Source organism: Punica granatum, chromosome 3, assembly GCF_007655135.1.
Source record: "Punica granatum isolate Tunisia-2019 chromosome 3, ASM765513v2, whole genome shotgun sequence".
NCBI lineage: Eukaryota > Viridiplantae > Streptophyta > Magnoliopsida > Myrtales > Lythraceae > Punica > Punica granatum.
The window spans coordinates 3,198,809-3,224,536 of record NC_045129.1 but is presented as its reverse complement, the minus strand read 5'-3'; the positions used below and the strand labels follow the sequence as shown (position 1 = coordinate 3,224,536).

Below are 25,728 nucleotides of genomic sequence, written 5' to 3'. Positions count from 1 at the left end.
TGTTATCAGAAATGAACCGGGGGCTGCTAGAAGCGGTCACTCCCACCGCACCGCGGAAAATTTTAACTTCCTAACAAATTCTATATATTATTTTTTAAGTTTTGATAAAATTCCTTATGTATAATTGCTCTCTGATTCCGAGAATAAATATCTTTTCGTCCTCTTAAAATGCTCATCCATCCTTGCATGTCATCCTCAATCCCCGGTTCGACCAGAAGCTTATCGTTGTCATGTCTATACTCATCGTTGGCTGAGGCCAACAATTCAATGAATATATTAAATATGATCGACACGTCCTGATCCTCATAAATAACACCTCTGGTCCTCACAGTACTCTCAAGACTTTGATACGTTAGTATTTGCAGGAATTTTTTATCTCGTGAGTTCGGATGATATTTTCATATGGATATGAGTTACGACCTTAAAAGATTGATCCCAAAATCTTTTTCAATGGTTTTATCGTATCAGTAGTACAAGTATAGCACTGTATCGCATATAGCATATACATGTTTTAGCATTTATCGCTACTATATATTGATGATTAGATTAATTATCATTTATGGGAGGATTAACTTGAAATTATGGGTCAATCCTCTTGAAAATGTCCGTACGTGCGAGAACCTTGTCATGGGGGTTATGTCACCATAGAAAATAAGGTGTGAACGGAGTATGATTGACTAAATAATAATCCAGAAAAGCGATTAATTATCAAAAGAAAAAAAACAAATACTAAATTAGCAAAAGACAAGAATTTTTAAATGATACATGAAATTTGACGTGTGATCGCACGTGTTATTGGAGGATTATAATTTATATGTGTCTGACGACTTAAATTTGTTACCAAAAACGTTTTTTTCCCAGCTTTTCTTTTCTTTTTGTACCAAACGACACTAAAGAGAATAAATAATTGAAAAACACCATTGTTGAAAGCAGAATCCAAACCTGAAAGGGAATGAGAAGTTTGTTGCACTTTTGAGAACTTCAATGCTCATTCCATGAGAAAATTTTTAAAAAATCAAAAGGATGAATACTCATTCAAGCAATTTGAGAAATGCTCATTTTATCTTTAAAAAAAATTTAAAAAGACGAGAGTATTTTTTATGCTACTCCATAGACATTCGACCTCTGTAACTTGTTAGTTACATAGAACTCTGAGACTTTTTTCTTATGGATATACAAATTAGATGGCTCATTGACATGACCCAATTGAAATTCGAAAATTGACTATCTTCCTATGGTTTTTGCCTTTAATAGTAGCCATCCTATGTTTTAATATAAATATATATATATATATACACACGTGTGCACACGCTTGAACCATACCCGTGGTAAGCATGGTGTTACCTAAGCAATTTTTATTAATAATGTTAATGCATTTTCTTATATACAAATAAAAAAGACTTCATTTTAAAATTATTGAGTAAAAAGTCTTCTTAATTAAGAATATTAATTATTCAAAATATAATTTTCATTGAATGAGATTCATTAGTCTCTTTTATAACTGAAAAAAGATAAAAAAAAATTATATTAGAAATACTTTTGCTGATAAGAAATACATAACATCTTTAAAAAAAAATGTTTCCACCCAAAAGAAAAAATAGGATTGGACAATTTGTTTCCAGTACCAATTTGTCGGTCAAGATCGTATTCTGTAGTCCCAGATTTTCAATTTAATTGCATACCGATGAGAGCCAAACATTGGTAACGTCCTTTATTAAAAAAAAAAAATCCAAGCTTTCCAGCGATGAGGGGAAAAGCTCAGTAGTGGAAATTTGAAGGCATTTACTTTAGGCTTTTATTATTATTTTCGCCCCTCTTTTCTATGGTCATTATCAACCTAAAATATAAAAGGAAGAAGAAGAATTTTTTGACCTCTTTTTATGTATATTTTTCACCAAACAGCACCATAAGTGAGCAAATATACGTTGGAGACTCCCTTGTCAACAACATTTTAAATCAAAATAATAAAAAAACGAAAAATGGTCAATTCATGCTTGTCATAATTTAAGAGGAAAAGCAACTAACCATCGACCACTTTTTAGAAGGGTTAGGCAGATTGCTCAAGACGCGCGTCTTTTTAATTAAGGGAAGTCGTTAGTTTTGTCCTCACTTAAAATAAAATCTTTAATAATCCTTCCTTACATATAATAATATAATAAAAAAATTAATTAAATAATTTCATTATATAAAATTATCGCTCACTACTCATGTGATAATAATCTCATACATCTATTTGTTGTAATTTGATTAATGTTTTCTTACTTTATATGACAAAGTAAAACCACCGAAAAATTCCTCAATTTTCTATCTATAATTATTCGGTCCTCGAGAAAAAAAAATTCATTTTGACCTCTTCATTTATTTATTAGTTATCTTTTCGTCCTTTTTGCTGACAAAATCATGTTATGACATATGATCATATTCAATGTACGTAGAATTTCCTGGAAAAATTGTATAAGCACAATTGTATATGTTGGTTGGAACTAGTAGTCGTCACATTGCTTTATGAGACTACATCTTCGCCTTCGGATTCTCAACATCATGTAAGGAATAACTGAAGGATCTTAGTAAAGTCGTATACGACCTACAAAGGCCCCACTCTACCTTTCAAGTGTACGTCATGGTCTGACCAATTTGGATTGGCTGGAGAAAGGAGTAACCATAAGAATTGTAATACATAATAAGAAGATCCGATCAAACCATATACGAAGATTCCATTAAATCTAAGTTTATCCAAACGGTTCGATACTGATTCTCTTTAATTTACGATTTGTTCTCTGCATTAATTAATTGTTTTCATTTCTCTATTTCTTCGCTGACAGAGATAGGATGGCCGGTGCCATGGGCAGCCACATGAACAAATAATATTCTTAGTAAGATTTTTCAGAATTGTTTTTTTTTCCAACGATTATAAAATTGTAGAAGGGGAAAAAGAAAAACTCGATACACATTACGGGCAAGTATTCAAATTTGAAAATCTTGCATTTGGCACAACCAACACGAGGCTGCATTGTAATATTAACTAATTTGATTGAAAACCAACTGTTATGACCAACAAGGTCCGATGACCCAACTGTTGCAATGCTTTGGAGAGATTAACCTTCCGCACGGTTCGGAAAAATTCGTAGGCCAGGCATTCAAATAGAGAAGTTGGCCACGATTGTGCCTTAACAATTCACCATGCACTTTCAAGGTATTATCCATACCATGTTTGGGTCGGCCACGTCAAGGGAACTCAACCATTTTACTTTTTCTTTCATTGGATGGTCAATGCGATGAAAATCAATCCCGTGCATGCACTCAAAATCATTATGTCTCCTAATCCCGATTTAAATTTTCGGTTCCAAGGAGTACATCAACCTTATATAATGAAATATAAATTGTAGTAATCAATAAATTACATCGACAATTTATAACAAGTATCAAATCTTGAATTTTTTGATTACTAGCGTAGCCATGTCAACTTATAATGAAGAAAATCAATGTCAACTTTCAACTGATAGGTGATCAAGGAATCTCTCTCCTAGTCTCAATGAAATATAGATGAAATAAACGAAAAAATCTCATGATTTAATGTTAATCATTATTCAAATGTATGCATATCACGTACACTAAAAGCTGGTTTATTGACTCTAAATTTCTAGAACCCAGCCTTCGTCCACAGTACCCCTAAATTCTTCTGGAATCTCTACCTTAGTCCATTTATTATTACTGCACAGATCCAGTACGGAGACCCCATCTGGCTTGCATCCACTCCCATAGCCAAACACCAACAGCTTCCTGCGCCATCTCATCACGTGACTCTGACTCGCCACATCAGACGGTAACTCCGCCACGGGCGTCCACGTCGAACCCCTGAGCGCCGCGATGTCTCGACTCCTGTTCCGGCATGTGTACAGGGCATCGTCTCCCTCCCCATCCACGCAGGCCCTTGGAGTCGTGTCTGCCTCCAGCACGTTCTCCTCGACCGGGTCCCAACTCCACTTGGCGGTATCGAATGCCTCCACGCTCCTATCATACTTGCCCTGTGCCTCGGTGCCGTAGCCGCTGATGACGAGGAACTTACCGCCCCGGAAGGTCCCCCTGCACTCATCGCGCTCCCTTGCCATATCGGGCATCTGGACCCACCGGTCCATATGAACATCATAAGCCATGGCGGACCTCAGCGAATTCTTCTGTTTGTCATGCCCGCCCGCTACAAACACCAACCGATCGTCATCAGACGCACAGCCAAAGAGAAACCGGTCCCCGCCTGGCATGTCAGCCCCGCGCCGCCACTCGGATGACAAGAAACTGTAGACATAGACGGAATTCGTGACATCCCATGTGACCGGGTCCAACCCGCCCACCACTACCAGGTCTGTCCCGACAGCAGCCAACCTGCAGAACCTCGGCAGGCCGTCACAGCATCCCGGAGGAGAAGGGAGATCGGCCCACCGGCCAGAGAGTGGCTCGAACACTGTGGGAAGAAAGATTGGAGGATGCATGTTCTTCAGACCAGGAGAACAATATTTACCGATCGGGTTGGGCCGGGCCTGGACCAGAACGACGAGCGCCTGGCACTGGCCTGCTGATTTCCTCTGCGAGAGAAAGCCGGGCGAGTCGATCTCCGCCTTCCAATCTTTACAGACCGCTCCGACAGCCGGGAACTGCTGGTAAGGGACCCGGGACAAGCACTCCCGGGCTAAGTCTTCCGGTAATCCGGGAATAAGCTCCATGGAAGAAGATCAAAGGAGAGCCAGGAAGCCTTCGTGAAAGGGAAATGATGTTTCTGGATTTGGAGAAAAGAAAAGATTGGGAAGTTTGAATTGGATTTTGGAGATGGCGATTTGAAATATGGAAGAGAGAATTGGCTATTTATATAGCACGGACATATAGACTCATTGCTGTCGTGATAAGAATATGTCCTGATGTGTTCTGTTCCGTGAAAAGGGACCAACCTACGGGCGCGTCGAATTGGCGGGGCGGACGGTCGGATGACACAGGAAAGACCACAGTATTAAACAGAAGCCGCCGTGGTCATTCTGCCCCCCAACATAAACCGCTCCGCTTTTAACGGTTTTATTTATCTATTTATTCAATATTATATTAAAGTATTTTTTCCACCTTAAAAAAATACAAAGAAGTTAACAAGTAGACAAACGAGATAAATCTGTTGTCACAATTCATCACAATAGTGAAGTCATCGATCAAACAATTGATTATATACGTGGACCCTTCTTTCATTATTTTCCTCATGTTATTATATAATCCAATCCGACAGACCGAGTGTTCAAGCATCAATTCCACTGACACCAACATGTTATTTCGTGTTACCAAACCGGCTGAGGGAGCAGTCACCCTCTTCTCTTCGAAAATTTTTGGGGTCCTGCGTATTATTTTTTAAATTTTGATGAAATTTCTCACATTTACTTTTTAATTTGGGAGAAGTACCTTCTTATTCGCTCTCCCAAAAAGCTCACTCATCCCTATATATGTCATCTTCAATTCCCTCTTCATCCAGAAGCTATTGTTGTCATGTCTGCACACATTCTTGTCTAGCTAGGAATGTTTAAGATATAACCAACACGTCCCGATCCTCAAAAATGCCATCTCAGGTCCTCGCAGTGTCCCGAAAACCTTGATATATCAGTAAGTGAGGAGTTTAACATCCATTTTGATGGTTTCTGTCACTATGGTAGAACTGTATATGTAGCACAAACATGTTTTAGCGTTTTATCGCTACTATATAATATAGGTGAAATTATCATTTGTGTGAGGTGATGCGAGGGTTAACGGGGCATGTGATAAAATAGATTATGGATAATCAGAGTATGTGTGAATCCTCTCGAAAGTTCTTACGTGTCAGAATCTAGTTATTAAGATTATATTTCCATGGATAATATAAGGTGTGAAATGATTATGATTGAATTAAATGATCATATGTATGTTAATGTGGCTTGGTTCAAGCGATTCAACGTTTATTTCCTTTAAATAATGTCTCAGGTTCAGGTTATTATGAATGTAGAAATTTACCCTGAGGGAATTTTATCCCTTATTAGACCGACCCGACTCGACAGAATTAGTCGGGACCAACTGAATTTTCAAATATTAGTTTTTACACCAAAAAATAATCAAATGTACAAAAAAGCGATTAATTATCAAAAGAAAAACAAATGATATCAGATTTGACAAGCCGCACCTGTTATTAGTTGGGCCCAACCGAAGTTTCGGATATCAATTTTTACACTGAAAATATAACCATATGTACAGAAAAGTGATTAATTATCAAAAGAAAAACAAATGATATCAGATTTGATACGCGGCACCTGTTATTGGAGGATTATTATACGTCTCTGACGGCTTAAATTTGCAGAGAAAAGGGTGTTTTTCCAGCTTCTTCTTTTTTTTTTTCTTTTTTATGTTGATGATGCCATGATGCCAACTTTGTGATTAGCATGGAATGTTCAGACCAGACTTTTAAAACCAAGCGGGGACCAAACGGATAAACATACTGGAAAGTTCCTAGTCGACATCAAGTATCGCAACTGAAAATGAAGTAGAAAAATTGTCGATACCGATTTTGCAATCAGAATTCGGAAATACGTAACCCCATATTTTGAATTGTTTAATAGCGTATAAACGAAAACACAACATGTGGACGCTAACTCCCTTTGCCGACAACAATATCCAAGGCTTTCTACTTTCTAGCAATGAGCATTCACTTTAGACAATTTTGTTTTCTGTTTCTTTGGTCATTATTAGCCCACATGTTTAAAAAAAAAAGTCATCTAAATAATCATAAATTAGCTTTCCACCCCAAAAAATAATAATTCTTAAAATTTTCACTCTGAATAATTGTGAAATAATGTATAAAACATGCACTCAAAATATTTAATAATATATATATGAATGGTGGAACGGCAATGAATCTTTCACCCGGACAATTTTATGGACATACTAAATTTCCAAACAACATCCTCCCATGACATGACCGGAAAACGTTTCTGGAATTTCTATTCGAGTCCACGAGTAAGTATTGAGGTCCAATGTATGGGCCATGTACTCGGAGTTCCGTAAACCATCGCTTCCGACCACCGTCAGTTTCTCATGCCACCTCGCGACGTGAACCGGTCTGAACCACTTCGATGGTAGTTTTGCTACATCCCGCCACCCAGAACTATTGCGGGCAATCACATTGCCATTCATGCACATGTACAAGGATTTGGACGTGTTATTACCGTCCACACAAGTTCCAGGATATGTGCTAACTTCTAACACGTTCTCTTGAACAGGTTGCCAGCACCACGTCACGGGATCGAACACCTCAACGCTCTTCTCGAACCTGCCTTGCAGCTCGGTAGGGTAGCCGCCAATGACCTGGAACCTGCCACATCGGAAGGTTCCTTTGCATGCGGCGCGCTCCCTTGCCATGTCGGGCATCGCGACCCATTTGTCCATCTTCACATCATAGACCAGGGCAGATTTCAATGATTCTCTCTGGCCGCCGCAACCCCCGGCCACATACACCATCCGGTTGCCATCTGATGCACAACTGAAGGATGTGCGGATGCCGCCTGGCATGTCGGTCCCCGGCCGCCATTTCAAGGATAGAAAATTGTATATGTACACTGAGTTTAAGGCATCCCACATGACCGGATCGGTCCCGCCCATGACAACGAGTTCTGAGCCAGCGGCGGCCAATGCACAAAACATCGGCAATCCGGCGGTGAAGCCAGGAATCGGCGGCAGAGTGGACCACTGCCCCGAGAGTGGCTGGAAGACGGACAACCGGTAGGTAAGAGAGGCGACATGCTTTGGGGAGTCAAATTCCCAGATGAGACTTGGTCGAGCCTGGGCCAGTATTACGAGCACTCCGCTAAGGCCGGCGGCTTTCCTCCTGTCCCGAAATTCAGGCGACTCTATCTCCTTCTTCCATCCCTTGCAAATTGAAGCTGCAAACCTCACCTGCTCATATGGAATGCGAACCAAGCATTCTCGGGCTACATCGTTAGGCAGTCCCGGAATCAATTCCATTATACTCGATCGACAAATTCAATAAAAAATCAACGAAATGGAATTTTATATAGTCTAATTGTGTGTGTGCGTGTGTATGCCTATATTTCTTGAGAGAACCAGACGACAGAAGTTTGTTGATTTTTATACTGAGGACATTATCAAAGTCTAATCTAAAGATATGAAAAGGCATACTTGTAAAACTGAGAACGGCCACCGAAAAGGTTTCCTTTATGAAACAAACGGCACCCAAAATGGAAAAACATGGCACTTGTTCTATTTCTATTGATTAATGATTATAGGCACATTTATCAAATGAGGATATAGTTAGGATTTATATTATACATTGATCTTCTTTTATAAGCGGAAAAAAAATAATTCTAGACACATTCGCTATTGGAAAATCTTCGGAATTCAATATTTACAGCATGGTGAATTTAATTTGTCCATGACGGATGTTTAAAGTGTTTTTTCAATATGGCTCGATTGGAGTACGAGTCCTATTAGTCTGATTAAATCTCGATTTTTGCCTTGCGAATCTGTGTAGATATATGGGATGACGTTATAGGGCGCAATCTTTCCTCACCAAGAACACAGATTGTTGCTTAATAAATTAAATATCTATGAAACCGCTCGTGGGTTATTATCAAATAAATTCACACATGTTTAATTGATTCAGGGCAACCAATTATAAATAACACCTTTTGCTCTTCCACATTCAAATTTTTCAACTGAATTGCGGCTCTTGCATATAATCAATTACTAGCCGTAATGTGGCCATGATAGATTAGTTCCACATGAAGACAAATAACAATATATAAAATAAAAAAGTATATCGTCTTTGGGTAAATGTCAAAAGAGGTAAATAGAAATAATGTTAGCGTTGACTGGAAGGGTAAATTACCATTGAAAGCACGAGTACCGGCTTAGGACATCCTGCTACTATACTCTGTGGTGGCTTCTTCATTATAGAGTAGTTTTTCATCGAGGATTTAGGACTAGGGATCCGCTCTCCCTTCCTGAATTCCGCGAGGTCCATGATGAAAATTAGCTAGCAGGTATTGTTTGGATTTAGTAGTTTCAAGATAGCAAACTGCAATTGTATCTGTATTATTTGTAGGTAATTTTTCGCATATTATTTTTCATAGTTTGCCCGCAGATAAACTATTATATCCGTTGTTATAATGTCTGCCTTGCATTTTTTATTGTATCCTTTTCTGCGGTGGATTTATAGAATCTATGTTTACCCGCAAAAAAGGAAAACATTGAACGCATGTGCTGGCTTATTTTTCGTGTCAAATTGAGCAGAAAGTAGCGTTTACATTTCTCAATTTCAAGGGATCACCAGAATCGATCTCTCGGTCATTTTCTTTGGTCTTTCTCTGAATTTAATATTTATACACGTGACCGAATCTTATGATCAAATGTTGTACCTTGCAAAGGGGGAAAAGGACCCATATACGATAGCCCGATTTTGTTATAAATATGAACATCATAAATGGCTATGAGGACCATACACGGGCAGAAATATCGAATAAAATTGCCACGTATCCTAATTTATTGTCAAATACGTCAAAGTGCAACGATTCTCTAATTAAAGAACATGCAGTCTCTCATCAATGAAAGCAGATTAACATCTTAAAAATGTACTACATAAATAAATAAATAAACAATAATTCACAATGCAATGCACTCAAAGATGTATAAATTTTCAAATTTAAATTATGTTTATTATTTCGTGCCTAGTATGGACCGCTCGTGAATTTTAATGTTGTTTTCCTTTTTCCAGTGAAATAGTAATTTTTTTTGTGCTATTGCAATCATAATCATTTGATAATATGTACATATATAAAATAATTTTATCCGAAAAATCTACAATTACACAAAAAAAATGTATTTGTTTCATATGCAAGGCGCATATTTAATTTCCTACTAGTCTATTATCTATTATTATTATTACTATTATTACTACGCATATAAATATAAAAGTGTGAAGCCCACTTCTGTGTTTCTCGATTTTTTATAATTCTCATTTTGACCTTCAATGTATCTAGACACCTCTCATAATGAATGAGAAAAGACACATACTCATTTTCTTACATGCATATATTTTTGTAACCCTTCGATTTATGTCCATGCACCTATTCAGTATCATTTAACAAAATCAACTGAAAAGTTATTAAAAAAAAACTCATAGTTAAATTGGTTTTACAATCTATTCTTATCACTACTTGTTATTATTTATGGATCTATCTATGTTAATAAAAGGAAACTCTGCTCACCGACCAAAAAAAAAAGTGAAACTTTTTGACGTGTTTACTTATTTATAGCCACCAGTGATGCCCGTTCGCTTAATTTTATTTCTAACCGTTCTTAACGCACCCCTTGCATTGTGTCCTAGCAATGCCAATAACGATCGCCACCTCCAAAGACATTCTACCCTCGGTCTTCCCCAGGGACCGCCAAGCCCGTTCTACCACATCGCCTCCCTGTGCCTAGCCAAGTCTCCTTCCCTCTCGTCCCTTCTGCCAGATTCTATACTTACAAATCCATCTCCATTGTGAAGAGCTCTTGTCAAAGATGAGTGCGCCTATCAAACCTCGCTCGAACGAGTGTCGATCTTGCAATACTGCTTCAAGAAAAGGTCGTTCGCCATTTCGCCTGATCCTTCCATTGTTCTGAAAACAGTGCAACCCAGCCACGTCTTTGCACCCCTCAAATAAACGCTCAAACTGTTGCTCCCTCCTTTTTCCCTGCTTAATGCCCACCAGAGGTTCGACAAATCGGCTCTTCCATCTTTGCTTGAGACCTTGCAGAAACAGAAGAACATTTGTTCCTATCTTATATTCAATTACTCAAATAGAAGACTACCGCCCATGTCTGCCCTGATTGTTACACTCATTAGCATTAGCCTGCCACAGAGTTTACACCTTCAATGTTGCTTGCATTTTTGGTTTGTATCTGTCCCTAACTTGTAGGACCATCTCATTTTGGTGATCAATCATACTGATATAAACTTTCATGCTGCCTTAAAAACATACTGGTTCGAGTATTCGATCGGTATTAAAGGTCTGTATTTGATCGGTATTAAAGGTCTGTATTTGATCTGTAAGCAAATGATGGTTCGAAACTTAACAAAGAGGAGAAATTATTGTCCCCAATTTGATAGGTGGATGCTTTCAAATTGTTTGCCAAGTTGTTTCTTTCATGACAGTCCTGTTGGCAATATTGGAATGGCCAAAGCTTCTTCAGTCCCAGTTTCCCTCTTCTTCCTGGCCTGTATTATTATACTTTCATTGAATAAATCGTTGTTCCTCTGCTAAAACTATAAAGTATGACCCATGACTTCCCTTGGGTTCTATTGAAACAAGGTTGCTGTATCTGACAAGGAAACAATGTTGCTGTAATGAGCTTGAGAATATGCAAGATCAGGAACCGGTGGGGAGTGAAGCATCATGGATTGTTTATTAAATATCGTTGGCGCGCATATTTGGCTGGTTCGATAGGATTGGTAAAGCTCATAAAAAAATTGTCATTGGAAATTACTTTTGTTTTCTGTGAGGTTTTCTACAATGAAGTTTTTTTTTTCTTTTTTTTCTTTTTTGACGTTTCATGCATGGCTTCTTCTGCGGTAATAAAAGAGTACTAGGAGATTGGATGAAATGCTGAAACCTTAAAATTTGGTTTATGAGCGAAAGTAATTGACAAAGATTGGATTTGTTCCCCGCTATCTCAGGAGCTCTATATTGGGGTTTTGATAGAGACTTGCTCTATAGTGCTAGCAAAACGTTAACAACGGGACTTTGGAGAATGAATTGAAATCAAGCTATGAGCCAGTCGTCCAAGGTAGGCAGGGAAGGCATGACAAGGTGAATTGAAGGCAGAGAGTAGCTTTAATGAGATCTCTCGGCTTCCGAAATGGACCAATGATCTTTCCAACTGATCCTTTTTGCGTAGTAGCCAAGTACTCTAATGGATCACACACTAAAACTTCTGCAGATATCTTAGCTTCAATAACCTTAAAGGTGAAATTCCCATAGAGGTATCTCATCTTCCAGAACTTCGCTATCTCTATCGACACTAAAATTGTGTATACCGACAGGACTATACTCCCGGCCAAATCTTCATTCATAACTCTGTGACCAACTGACGCATCTCGGGTTACCTTGCTTATGATCCTTAATCTTAATTGGTTTTCTTGTAGGGATGTTGGCAACAGCCACTTGGTACTCTGAGGGAGTTTACATGGAATAAAAGGTTGCTTTCCACCTCTGAGTATAAAACATGTGAGTCACTTGTGCTTGAGTACCTCTTCTGAAGTTTGCTCTAAAGTACATGCTCACGGGGAGTGATATTATTTTTTTAAAATCGAATCGCTCTTACCTGAATAATAACTACTTAACCAGGGAAATTCCCTCACAACTTGCCAATATGGCCAACTTGGAAATTTTGAGTTCCTCTTCAAGAACCCTTTGTTCAAATGTTAACATGTATATTTATATAATGTATTGAATTTTCGGAGTACATATATTTTTCTGTTTATGGACACAATTCTACCGAACTTGCTCGTACTTAGGTCTCAGTATCCGTCTATCTTCCGCAACTGGTGATATGCAACTTTGTAATTTGTTGACAAATGCTTATAGGTGCCTCGAGGGGGATTCACTCAAATCCAGTGTGAAACAGATAGGTCTCCACCGGTCCTCAAAATGTCAGAGAGTCCAAAACACTTAATATGGTTCCAGATCATATTGATCCCTTGAAGCATTCTGACTTTCTCTCTCCTCTCTTCCTTCCTTTCTTCGGTTCCTTCTTCTTCTTCTTCTTTTTCTTCTCTCTCTTTTTTTAAGCCGGAACATAATGTCCTAGACTTTTGTTCTTGCATCTGAATTTAATTGCGCACTCCTATATCTGCATATTAGACTTCAAGACTCGAGTTTTCCAGTCGCATAAGTTTACAACAACAGTTGGTAGAATGCCTGTAAGGGAAGTACTCCGAGTAAGTCTCTCGATCATTTCTTGCTTTCTTTTTGTCAAAGAACGCTGTGACTGCTTCAGTGGTCCATATAACTTAATTATTTTGAAATACCAATATGTAATCAGTTTATAACCCGAGCTGCATAAAATTAGTTTAATTCTTTATATTTTGTTGATCCGTGATTTAATTATTTATAGTGCCGTGTCAATTAAATGCTTTGTCATTCTCTCCGGATTGTCCTTTTGACCCGCTTATGGGCCATGTCGAAGAAATGATCATCTTTGTGATCCTCACAAATAGAAACAAATCGAACACTGAAACTTGTCACTGCATTTACGTAGTGCAAATATGAAGGATTTTCTATTTATCCTGATCTTTGCATCGATATTTAAGATCCACAAACAAAAGAAAAACGTGCAACACACGTTTTCTTTTACTGGTGATTTAAAAGGTTGGAAGCAAGAGAAACAAACAGGCAAAATGGTAGACGTAGATCATTCACTATCAAGTAAATCGAACCTCGACATTTCACTAAAGAACGCACATGTCCCATCAACTGGAGAATGAAACAAGAGATCGATCCACAATCAGTTATCCCGTGTACAGTCAAGTTTCATTGACATCTAAATCACCGAGCAGAATGCTCCTATGATGACATTAGCAGGAATACATCGACTCTTAGGGACTTTTGCATCCGGCCTCCCGGAATTGTTGCAGATAACATTGTTCCCGTCCATGACGTTTATGTACAGGGATTTGATGATGGTCCCTTTAAGTCTGATTCCAGGGCATGTGCTAACCTGTTCCCAGCACGACGTCTTAGGATCGAATGATTCGACCTTTTGCATGGTACGGCATCCGGCAGTGACCTGGAACCTGCCACATAGCTGGAAGGTTCCTTCGCACCCGGTGAGCTTCCTTGTTTTGCGGGCATCACGACCTATTTATCCATCTTCACATCATAGACCACGGGAGACTTTAATATAATGGTACACCCTTGTCGTCGCACCCCCTAGCCATGTACATCATCCGCTCACCATCATATGCACAACAGAAGGACCAACGAGCCCTGCCTGGTCGGCTCTACGATACCTCGAGGATGGTAAATTGCACAAGTGCACTGAATTTGGGGCTCTGGCATGGCTGGATCCCTGCTCAGAACAATGATGTCTGACATTGTTAGGATCTCGATTTTCGAAACTTAATCACTTGTAGATCACGAGTCTCGAGTGACTTGCAAAAAGGAGAAGAACGGGAGGGAATCTCGATTTCCCTCTCCGATGCTTAAATGAGAGAGTGTACATAAAATAAAGAGAACGAAACTTAGAGTTTAGGGGTGATCGGTATATTTATAGAAGTCCCGAGATATCTGTATCGGGCTATCATAATCTGTGTGGAATATTTGATAACAAATAACAATTATAAATACTTGCCATAGATAACGTTAGAGATAGAAAATAATATTTCGTAGATATGATAGATGCATCAGTATAATATTCAAGAGATAATTTCAAAGGTATTAGGAGATATAGATAAAAAAAAATATACCCAATAGGATTTAGTGATCCAATCTGGAGTATCAATGTGGGCCTAGGACAGTAAGTCACCAATTTTCTAGTCCCTAACATAAGCCCCCCACTCTCACGAACTTGAGGTTCGAGAGGTCGTGGGAGTAGATCAGCGTAGTTGTTGATATTGCATCGTAGGCGATGGCATTTTCATGTTGTAGCTGGAGTGATGTTGTGCGTTGAGTCTGTCGTGCCCTTTGATGTCAAGAATTTCTTCGTTGTAGAAAGTGAAAGGACCTTTGCTGTAGAAAGCGAACGCCAATATTCCATCGCTATAGAAAGCGAAGGTTGTGGTCCTCGACGTAGAGGTGAGGAGATCTATCGGTGTAGAAAGCGATAGATCGTTGTAGAAAGCGAATGCCACGACTCACCATTGTCGAAAATGATGGTCGTGGTCCACAAACAAATGTGAGGAATCCCCGTGCTATAGAAAGCAAGGGACCCTTCTGATGCGGCAGAAGACATGGCAAATCGGTACCTGCAGAAAAGCAGGTTCTGACAACCCTATTTCGAGGGAAACGGCCTCAAGAGCACAACTCAAAGTCTTTGGCTGTGAAATGACGAGATTTAAAGCGAATTCCATCATTTAGGGCCTCAAAAGGGCATTTTAATGTTATTTGGGTGTTTTTACAATTTTAAAAATAGTTTATGTCTTTCGTGCAATTTAGGCATTTTAATTCCTATTTAAACTTTGTAAAACCCTAAGGTTAAAGACAGTTGTTTTGATCCATCAATAAAAATTGGAGCTTTCGTACTCTTTGCCCAATTCTCGAATTTGATTCGAGTTGGATGCCAATTTTCTAGGAATTCGAAGAATCAATAGGGATTAAAGGTCGCAGTTTCGGTATTCTACGGAATCAACGGTTCAGTGACAGGTTCTATGCGTATACGCTGCGTCACCTTCGCTATAGAAAGCGAAACCCATCGTATTCTTGTTGTAGAAAGCGAGGAATGTGGTCCTCAACAAAAGATGAGGAAACCCTTCGTTGAAGAAAGCGAAGGCCCCTTCGCTGTAGAAAGTGAAGGCCTATTGGGATCCTTCGGTGTAGAAAGCAAAGGCCCCTTAATTCACTGGTGTAGAGACCAAAGGCCTAGGTCCTCAAAGAGTTGGCAAGGTGGCAGTTGTCATGTGGAGCGAGCATCTTGCCAAAGCTAGAGCTTATACTCCACTTGCAAGAAAGACTGTGCATTGGATGAAAGCTTTTTTGTTTATGAGAATGATCGCCTTAAGTAGGGGTCCTCAAGCAACGCGTGGGTCCTCGAGCAATGTGGGAGGTCGACGTGTGATATGTCATGGTGGCTCTTTTCCTTGAACAATGAAGGATTGATCCACGATCAACTCAATGGTGCAATTGTTTTTGCGGGGATGAGTAAGATCGTCTCATCTCCCTCCTATTGATAGTGAAGAGTTTGAGATCCTTGAGGATGAGATGTCAACAATATTGACGAATGTTGCGCCGGAGGAAAATATGGTGCAGCCCCCCAATCACTCAGTATTTCCAAATACCTAATCCTCAAGGGATAAACACTGTATGTCGTGATGAATATTGAAAATTTGGTCTCAATGAATAACTAGATATAAGGATTCGAGTAATGAATATTCACGTATCTCATCAAACAAAAAATTTTCTTCTCTTAATAGATATTAAATTTTGTCAAGGAAAGTCAAAAAATTGTAATGCGATGAAATTGAGGGGAATTCATTGGATTTATGGCAAGATTCACAAAGTAAACCTTTATTTAAATTTGGAATATCAAAATTTTCTTTTTGACTAATCATGAGAGCAAAAGTTGAAAAGTGGGTACTTAGCTTGTGATATCCCCAGAGCAATGTTGTATATCTTTCAAGAGAAGAGCCGCGGTCGTCATGAGGTAACCCTGCTGCGCTACTCCGCCACTTCAATCCCTGCAATTTGCCGTGAGGGGTACGCAACCTCCCATTCTCGAGTTTGAGTTTGCTTCGCTTCTTGTTGTAAGAATGATCACTTCTCGAAGTGGCGGAAAACAACTGATGTGGATGACTTTTCATACCATTTCCCACAGATAGTGCCAATGTTAGGATCTCGGTTTTCGGATCTTAATCACGTGTAGATTACGAGCCTCGAGTGACTGTAAAATGGGGAACAATGAGAGAATATTCCAATGTTTCTCTCCGATACTTAAATGAAAGAGTGTACAGGAAAATTGAGAGAACGGAATTTAGAATTTAGGGGTACCTGATTGGTATATTTATAGAAGTCCAGAGATATTTGCATTGGGATATCGTAATATGTATAGAATATTTGATAATAAAAAACAAGTAGATGTACTTACCATTTATAACATTAGAGATAGGATATAATATCTCGCAAATAAGATATATAAATCAGTTGAATATTCAAGAGATAATATTAAAAATATTAGGAGATATAGATAAGGAAATATACTCAATAGGATTTAGTTACACAATATGGAGTATCAAATGGCCTCGGGACGGTAAGTCGGTCCGAATAGGTCGGGTCAATTTTTTGGTCCCTATTAGATATAACCATAGTAACTACGTAGAACATCCGTGAACTAGGGGTGTCAAGCCACAACTCGGCGTCAGAGCGGACTGCCACCATCCAAAGGGAAGCCTTACGAACAAAACGACAGGTGACCCCAGCCGGGATGGATTGAGCCTCTACCTCTGTTATTTAGCACTTGGCTGAGGCCTGCAGCTTTCCTCTTGATCCGAAATTCAAACGACTCAATCTCCATCTTGCATGCCTTGCAAACCGATGCCAAGCGCCAACTGCCAATACGGAATTCTGATCAAGCATTCCCGAGCAACATCATTAGGCAATCCCGGAATCAATTCCATTACTTGATCGACCAACTCGCTGAAAAATCAGTCAAATCATATATAGCAGTGGGAGTGCAACAGAGAAGAAAGATGTTTCGATAAATCCATATGGGTTGATTCAAGTGATTTAGTATTTTTTCTCCTTAAGTATAATTTTGAGTTTGAGTTTTATAGATAGAGAAAATTCACATTATAAGAGCTTTACCACTTGATTCGGCTCAACTGAATTAGTCAGGACCTCGGACACCAAGATTCGTGAAAAAAAAAAGAGGGTAAACTGCACCGGTGGTATAAAAAGTTTTACAAATGTTTCAATATGGTACAAAAAGTTTTTTTTGCTATTTGATAGTACAAAATGTTTCAAAGTTGTTTCAATATAGTACAAACCGTCATCTCGCCATTGACGCCGTCAAGTCGACGCTGATTGTACAAAACCGATTTTTGTGGGATGTTACATGATGGTGCAAGATGTTTTGAAGTTGTAACTTAATAATACAAAATGTTTTAAGTAAGTTATATGATGGTGTAAAATTTACAGTCTTGTAAAGGACGGCTTGATGGCGTTAATGGCAAGATGACGGTTTGTACTATACTGAAACAACTTTGAAACATTTTGTACCATCAAGTAGCAAAAAAATTTTTTTGTACCATATTGAAATATTTATAAAACTTTTTGAACCACTAGTGTAATTTATCCAAAAAAACGATGTTTCCATTGTATACGGGTTGAGTGATTGCTTTTGCGCGTTGGTCCAATTTTGTGGATTTAAATTATAAAGATATTTTTTCTACCGTGAAAATCTTGCTATTTTCAGATTTTTTAGGTGGGCAAGGATATAAAATTATATAATATATTAGAGAATTGGCAGTTTATGAAGAATACTTTTACATGTAAAGAAAATATATATATATATATATATATCTAATAATTCAAGAAGATTTTATTAGTAATCTATATATAATATCCTCCGTTTTCAAAAATATCCTTCCATTTTTTTGGGTGAATAATATCCTCCCTTTTTTCGATAAACACAATATCCTTCCATTAATTCGATTGTAATTTAGGTGGCATTTGATAATTAAATGCTTAAAAATATATAGAATGATAAAATATTTTGTGAGGGGAAAAGAGCACTGATAAGTGAAAATTTTACTTATTTCATTAAGTCAAATTTTTTTACTTATTTATTAAATGATTTTTTATTCAATGATTAAGTAGATAAAAACCATTATTTTTCATCTCCCTCTTTCTCTCCTTTTCATTTTTCATATAATAATATGTAACTAACTTTTATGCACTTATTTAACAAATTATAATCAAACACAACATAAAGATATAGATTTCAAATTAATTTTTTACATTCCTCTTGCTGATCTCTCACTCATAAAATTTCTCCTGAAAATTATCCCAATTTATCAAGGTGATTTTTTTCTTTGATTATACCAATTTTTTTTTTTACTAACATGAATTAGTTCAAGTTATTTGATACTTATTCTCTTCAACTAAGATTTTGAATTCGAGTCTTGTGAAACAAAGAAAATCTACTCTAGAAGAGATTTACCCGTGGGCCGATCTGGCTCAATCCTAATTAGTAGGAATCCATTGAGTTTTCGAATACTAGATTAAAAAAAGATGTATTTCCCTATTTTCTCTTTCCTCCTCCAACCTTTTCCATATTTTAATCGTATAACCTCCCTCCGTCATTTTTTTTAAACTTTAAACTTTTATTTATTTGATGGTTCAATTCTAAAATTAAATTTACTAAAAACTGATCTGACTGCTTTGTAATTAATTAAATCGATCATAGTAATAGAACCACCCCCCGATGGATCAGAAAGTATCTTCTATGATTTATCATTTAATTATCAAAGCAAACAAGTTTGCATATACCATGAGGAAAAGCAAAATAGTATGGACATCTTCATTTCGGCATAATCTTTTGATTATAGTACACAGACTTATGACACATTACAGAAGCACGAGCAATCTCTTTAATCCAGAGCGGTGCACGCAATATACAGCACCACGATCATTGTAGGCACTGCAACAAGCAATGCTGTTAAGCAAAGGAGGATAGCCCATATGTAGCCCTTTTCCTGGTAGCACCTGAGGTAAGTGGATACCCTGTCTAGCACGAAATTTGTCGCCAGCCACAAGCCCACAAAAACCACCGACACTAGAAGAGTCACCTGACCGTGGACAGTATCGAGTTGCCCTTTATAGTACAAAGTCGCTGTTTCGAGCAGGAGGGCAGCTGTGCAAACCATGACCATCATATACATGCCGCAGTCATCTGCCTCTTCCTCGACCTCTTCTACTGTTCCCATCTCAAGGACGTGGTATGAGATCGGGGGCAGTGGCATGTATGCCATCTCCTTGGCGTTGTCGACCTTGGGGGACATATTTGTTGCTATTCGTCAGGAAGGATGAAACGTTTTATGGTAGTAGGAATGGCCGCAGAATCGATCGTGTTCTTTCTTCTTGTTTTAGGGGTTGAAGATTTGGATGAGTTCTTCATTTTGACAGAAGATATATGTAGAGAATGGCTCGTTAACTGATAATGCTAACATTGGAAAACTTTCGTTGGTTTTATCGGACAGTTTGTAACTTAAAATTTTTTTTTCCTGTTATTTTTTTTTTTCAATTCTGGTCTATGTTAAACTGGTGGTTTTAGAAAACAGAGGATACAACATACATTAACAAATCCGAAAGGACGGTTCTATGTTTTTCTTGTTAACATTCAGGCAAATGGAAAAATTGTTTGGGTTAGAAAAAGTATCCGACGGTTCGGTCTAGGTCCAGAACCTCATTAATTGATCTTTATGGAACTTCCAAATCGAGCTTAGACAGTGATGTGCCCAATTAATCGGACCAAGAAGAAACATGAGTTCCTCTATACCTGCGGTGTGTGCGACTCTGTCAGGTAGACGTAAATCTGCCATGGGGCCAACTGCACTGCGACTGAAGAACTTTTGATGTTCTCGCATTATCCATAGCTGGTTTCAGCAAAGGATCGACAATAGTACATTCCTGATTCGGCGGTTATCACCTCCACCCGTATTATCTATGGAGTTCGTCCTTTCTAATTCGATATGGATTCAGCAATTTCTTCATCGAAAGAAACAAAAAAAAGAAATACATGACCAATAAAACAATCACAGTCGGAAATCAATCAAATAGATAAAATTACAAAAGATAACAAAAATCCAAACTATGCTCGAAAATGAAGGACTTTCACAGGAGTTGGAAAGTTATGATCAGTTCCTAACGACTCCGGCTGGTTATCAGAATACGAGAACAATTAATTGAATGTGTCTAACTAATTGTAGATAGGAAAAACTGGAGATTGTCGGAAAGGCTAATATGAAGGAAACTCCTATTCTATATGGAACTCCAAAGAACTCTAGGAAGATAGGTAATGTGGACATTTTTAAACCTCCAAGCAGCATCCTCCCAGGACATCTCGGCACATTTTAGGAAGATCTATCCGAGTCCAGGAATGGGTGATAAGGTCCAATGTATAGGCACCGGGACAGCATCTCCGATCGACCCATGTGGTCCCAACCATCAACAACTGATCATGCCACCATAACAAGATTTCCGGTTCAATATCCGGTGGTGCCTTTGCGACAGCTTGCCATGCAGAATCCTTATGTGCAATCACATCTCTACCCAGGCACGTGTAAAAGGATTCATCCGCGTTTCTTTCACCAACACACTTAGTTGCAGTATCCATGCTAAATTCTAAACAAATCTCTTGAGCGGGTTCCCAGCACCATGCAACGGGATCGAATGTCACCTCGCTTCTTGCAATCCTGTCGCTCCGACAATTATCGTACCCACCGATGATATGGAACTTGCCGGAGTGGAAGCCTGCCCAGCAATCTTCACGCTCAATTGGCATGTCAGGCATCGTGATCCACTCGTCCTTCTTCACGTCATAGGCCATGGCGGACTTCAACAAGCTGTCCATGCACTCGCCCCCGGCCACGTAAACTATCCGCTTGCCATCAGAGGCGAAATCGTAGTACTTGCGGGGCTCGCTTGGCATGTCAACTCCTCGCCGCCAACTCCAGGATTGGAAACTATATATGTACACATCTGATCCTCCCAAGACTAAAATATCGGACCCAACAGCAACCAATGTAAAATATGTTGGCATCCCGTTAGAGCAATCGGGAATCGGGGGTAGAGTGGACCACCGTCCCTGGAGTGGCTCAAAGATGGAAAGGTAGGTCTTACATCCAGACGCGACTGCTAGTATTACGAGCACTTGGCTATGGCCCGCAGCTTTCCTCTGGACTCGAAATTCAGGTGACTCTATCTCAATCTTCCATCCCTTGCAAACCGAAGCAGCAACTGCCAACTGTTCATACGGATTAATTCGAATCAAGCATTCGCGGGCTAAATCGTTCGGCAATCCTGGAATCAATTCCATCACTTGATTGATGGATCAACCAATCTTCGCTCTGTAATTGCGCACTCCCTTGAGAGAAACGAGCATGTATATGTCAAGCGGTATACTAGGTATTGGAGATGATATTTTATCAATTTAATTATAACCGAGAAAAAAAAGTGACCGAAAATCTTAACAATTTAATTATATTTAGAAAGTGAATTATTAAAAATATAAGATTGGGTGTTTGCTTTCAGTTCGTCAAGAGTTATGGGCTTGATAAGCGATTAGAAGTCCTAAAAAGGGAAAGAAAATCATCAGAATGATCTTCTGGATTATACGGAGGAAAAGGAATAACCAACCTTTTGAAGACCTTTTATGCTTTGCTTTTGTTTTTTACGAGGTTGTTTAACCCTTTATATATGTATTTGCATCTTCTCGGTACTTTTTGAATATAAATTATTATCTTTTACCGATAAATATATATATATATATATAATTATATCGTTCGATTAAGTTAGTTTATATTTTTAGAATTTTTCAGTATCAAATTTAGATGTCACTTGAAATTTCGAGAATAGTTATTTGCTAATTTAGTTAGATTATTGATGTAATTCGTTGAATTAGCCATAACAAAAGATATTTCCGATCTTATTTTGATTTACTTCAGTAGGGAAACAGAGATCAGATCTCCTAATAAGTATATATATATATATATATATATATAGGATACGGAGACAGTTAGAGAGATCTCATTTAACAAACATATTAAAATTGAAATATGAAAATGTTCAAGTTTTAAATAATCAGAAAATTTATATTTTGATGCCGAGCCAAAATTTTTTTTATATTTTGATACTTTGAGATATGAAGATACATGTCTAGGCCCCGAGTTATATGACCTCCAAACACCTCTCCAATACGATACGCAACTGTGCTGGGTCGGGTCAGAAATCATTGGAGGCATGTGGGAGTAATTTGGCTTAGATTTATTCAATTCAGATTGGTGTGTTATTTTGTTTTTTGTGTGGTGTGCTTTGTCTTTTGTCAAAGGGTGACTCTTCAGTCATCTTCCATTAGGGCTGATTCCTCAAACAGCCGTGAGGTGGCCGTTTGGCAGTCCTATGTAATATATGTTTTGTTATCAATAAAGTGCTACTAATCACCAAAATATATATACATATATATATATATATATGATACCAAGGACATGAAATACAAAGTTGAAACAACTGCTGCCACATAACTCGTGATCCGAACTCCACCCAAAGCCTCTAAATTGAGCAACAGCACGTTGCGACTGAAGAAATTTTTGCTGTTTTCGCGTTATCCGTAGCCGGTTCCGGCAAAGGATTGATGATGGTAGCATATCCCGGTTCTACGGTTATCACCTGTGCAAAAAGCACCGGCTCACAGCCCTATTTTAACTGCATATTATGTTAAATTCAGCACCATCGATGATGGCCATGAACGTACAAATTGGCAAATAAAGCCGGACGTGCAACTCGATCGAAAGCATTATATGAAGCCAGTAAAGCGAGCGCGTGCCTAACATAACCCTTAAATTTTCAGAGCAAATCTTATTTAGAAGAGGTAATACGCGGCGTGCTCTAATTCTTTTACGCGAGAAGGGGGATGAAGAAATCTCGAACAAACGCAATGGACAATTGTTCCTTGTCTCAGCTCGGAAGCAAGCATTTCCCAGAGCCACGGGGCATGGAAACTGCACCTAGTCACTCTCTTGATCATATCATCTATGTCATCACGAACTGAAAAGGTCACAATCATCAACTCGTCTAGGGGTATAAATGAGCCGAGTCGAGTCCAAATCTCAGGAAGCTCAAGCTCTACTAGTGAGCTCGGGGGCTCGGGCTCGAGCTTAGTCGAGCCTAAATATCGAAGCTCAAGCTCGACTTGTTGAACAAAACAAAGGCTCATGTTCAATAAGGCTTGAACTAGTGAAGTAGAGAAAAGCTTCGACTCGTGTAGGCTTGGATGAACTCGAGCTCGTATAGGCTCGGATGAGCTTGTGGGAAAATCAATAGTTACAAACTTGTAACCCACACTATAAACAATATTATATAAGTATAGTCCACCGATATCGATTATAATAATATATGGACCAACACTTGTGCCTTAGGAGCTTTATATTAAGTGGGCCTATATATAACTATGTATAAATAAAATAAAAATAAAAAAGTCCATTGAGGCTCGCGCGCTTCTCGAACCGCTATTGAACTTGGTTCGGCTCAAGCCCGAATCCGAACTTTTATCAAGGTTAGCCCAAATGGCTCGCGAATTTTCTCATCTTACTTGCACCGGTTTAAGTTGTATCTCCATAGAAGAAAAAGAACTACTTGATGTCATCTATCAAAATCGTACTAGCTCACCGGAACCTGCTTTCCACAACAAATCGAGACTAGAGTCCTCCACCAGTTTGCATCAAAGACGCTTCCATATTCAAACAGGATAACATTCTCAAAGTATATAATTAAGTTCAGAAACATGACATTTTGAGCGCAATATATGCCTTAGGAAGAGATCTTAATTACATGTGCATATACATTCAAATCGGGATGACTTGATCAAAGATATATAAAATTGGAACATTCATTTTACATTATTTATCTCTTGCCATATCGGTTTTCAGGGGACCCTACATTCGAAGAGCACTGAAACATGTGGACTGCACGGTTCCTTCCGAGAATTCTAAGAAAATATACAAAACCGCATCGACGAATCTCTAAAGAATGTGTTAATCAAGGAATTAAACCGTGATCCCGCGATCCCTCTTCCTGTTTTACATGATTTTATGGACATCAATCAACCTATATAGCCCAGCCATATAATGCGAAAGGCATCTTCGGTAAACGCATCAGGAGCTTCAATCTCAGTGCATAAGAATGTATTAAGATCCAACAAATAGGATTTGAAACCCTGGGACCCAACCACCATCGGCCTCTCCCCCAAGAACGCCACGCCGTGTGATGTGTTCGACGGTAACTTCACGATATCCGTCCCGGCAGAACTGACCGGAGTGACAATCATGTTTCCATCCTCGAACTTGATAGGGAAGGATTTGCGGCACTTGTGAAGGTTCGGATCTTGAGTGGGGAGCCAGCGCCATGTGACGGGATCGAACGTCTCATCAATCTTCCCGTACCGCTCGGGAGCAATACGCCTGCTAGTGACCTGGAACCTGCCACCGACGAAGCTGCCCTCGCACATTTTGGCCCTTGCCATGTGGGGCATCTCAATCCATTTGTCCAACACTACGTCGTAAGCCATGACAGACTTTAACAGTTAGCCCTTGCTGTTGCATCCGCCGGCCACATACACCATCCGCTCACCATCAGATGCACAGGCGAAATTCACGCGGATCCCTCCAAGTATATCAGTTCCGGGCCGCCACTGCTTGGATAGGAAACTATATATGAACACAGAACTTAGGGTGTCCGACGACGTGAGAGAAGTGCTCTTCTCCAAGACCACAAGCTCCGACCAAGCCCCAGCCATCACCAGTTGAATTAACTTATACTCCGGGAGCTCGGTGCGTGGAATTGGCGGCAAAGTGGACAGCTGTCATGAGATTGGATCGATGACGGACAAAGCGTAGGCGTGAGAGGGAAGATATTCTAGAGTAGGGATTGTCGAGCATGGGCTAGTATAAGAATCTCTTGGCTACAACCCGCAGCTTTCCTCCGGACCCAAAATTCAGGCGACTATCTCGATCTTCCACTCATCATAGATCGAAGCAGCAACTCCCAACTGCTCGTGCGGAACTCGAATCAAGCATTTGCAGGCTAAATCGTCAGCTAGGTTCAGAATCAACTCCATTGCTTGATCGATGAATTCACTGCGAAATGGACCAGGCTTCAGATTCATGAATACGTCTCTTAGAAAAACAGCGGAGACTACATATATAGACTACTAATGATACAATAACGTTATTAAAATGAATGATAT

General features: G+C 39.0%; 4 protein-coding genes across 4 annotated transcripts; all 4 read right to left on the bottom strand.

Moving 5' to 3' along the window:
- Positions 1-3,442: 3,442 nt before the first annotated feature.
- On the bottom strand, positions 3,443-5,012 carry LOC116199211 (F-box/kelch-repeat protein At1g15670-like). Its single transcript, XM_031529496.1, has one exon. The coding sequence runs from the start codon at positions 4,716-4,718 to the stop codon at positions 3,633-3,635; it is 1,086 nt and encodes a 361-aa protein (XP_031385356.1). The 5' UTR covers positions 4,719-5,012; the 3' UTR covers positions 3,443-3,632.
- A 1,906-nt stretch (positions 5,013-6,918) lies between these two features.
- On the bottom strand, positions 6,919-8,114 carry LOC116201755 (F-box/kelch-repeat protein At1g80440-like). Its single transcript, XM_031533148.1, has one exon. It carries the CDS (start codon positions 8,014-8,016, stop codon positions 6,940-6,942), a length of 1,077 nt encoding a protein of 358 aa, XP_031389008.1. The 5' UTR covers positions 8,017-8,114; the 3' UTR covers positions 6,919-6,939.
- A 12,682-nt stretch (positions 8,115-20,796) lies between these two features.
- Positions 20,797-21,804, bottom strand: LOC116199450 (F-box/kelch-repeat protein At1g80440-like). Its single transcript, XM_031529797.1, has one exon. It carries the CDS (start codon positions 21,802-21,804, stop codon positions 20,797-20,799), a length of 1,008 nt encoding a protein of 335 aa, XP_031385657.1.
- Positions 21,805-24,496: 2,692 nt separating this feature from the next.
- Positions 24,497-25,641, bottom strand: LOC116199449 (F-box/kelch-repeat protein At1g80440-like). Its single transcript, XM_031529796.1, has 2 exons — positions 25,483-25,641; positions 24,497-25,341 (listed from the first exon to the last, which is right to left on the bottom strand). The coding sequence occupies exons 1-2, from the start codon at positions 25,597-25,599 to the stop codon at positions 25,066-25,068; spliced, it is 393 nt and encodes a 130-aa protein (XP_031385656.1). The 5' UTR covers positions 25,600-25,641; the 3' UTR covers positions 24,497-25,065.
- Positions 25,642-25,728: the final 87 nt, after the last annotated feature.

Excerpts from the sequence above, each read along its gene's own strand:
- LOC116199449 (XM_031529796.1), bottom strand. The coding sequence starts at position 25,599 with ATGGAGTTGATTCTGAACCTAGCTGACGATTTAGCCTGCAAATGCTTG. Across the intron at positions 25,342-25,482 it reads AGTGGAAGATCGAGATAGTC|CTGTCCACTTTGCCGCCAAT; the intron begins GCCTGAATTTTG and ends ATCTCATGACAG.
- LOC116201755 (XM_031533148.1), bottom strand. The coding sequence starts at position 8,016 with ATGGAATTGATTCCGGGACTGCCTAACGATGTAGCCCGAGAATGCTTG.
- LOC116199450 (XM_031529797.1), bottom strand. The coding sequence starts at position 21,804 with ATGGAATTGATTCCAGGATTGCCGAACGATTTAGCCCGCGAATGCTTG.
- LOC116199211 (XM_031529496.1), bottom strand. The coding sequence starts at position 4,718 with ATGGAGCTTATTCCCGGATTACCGGAAGACTTAGCCCGGGAGTGCTTG.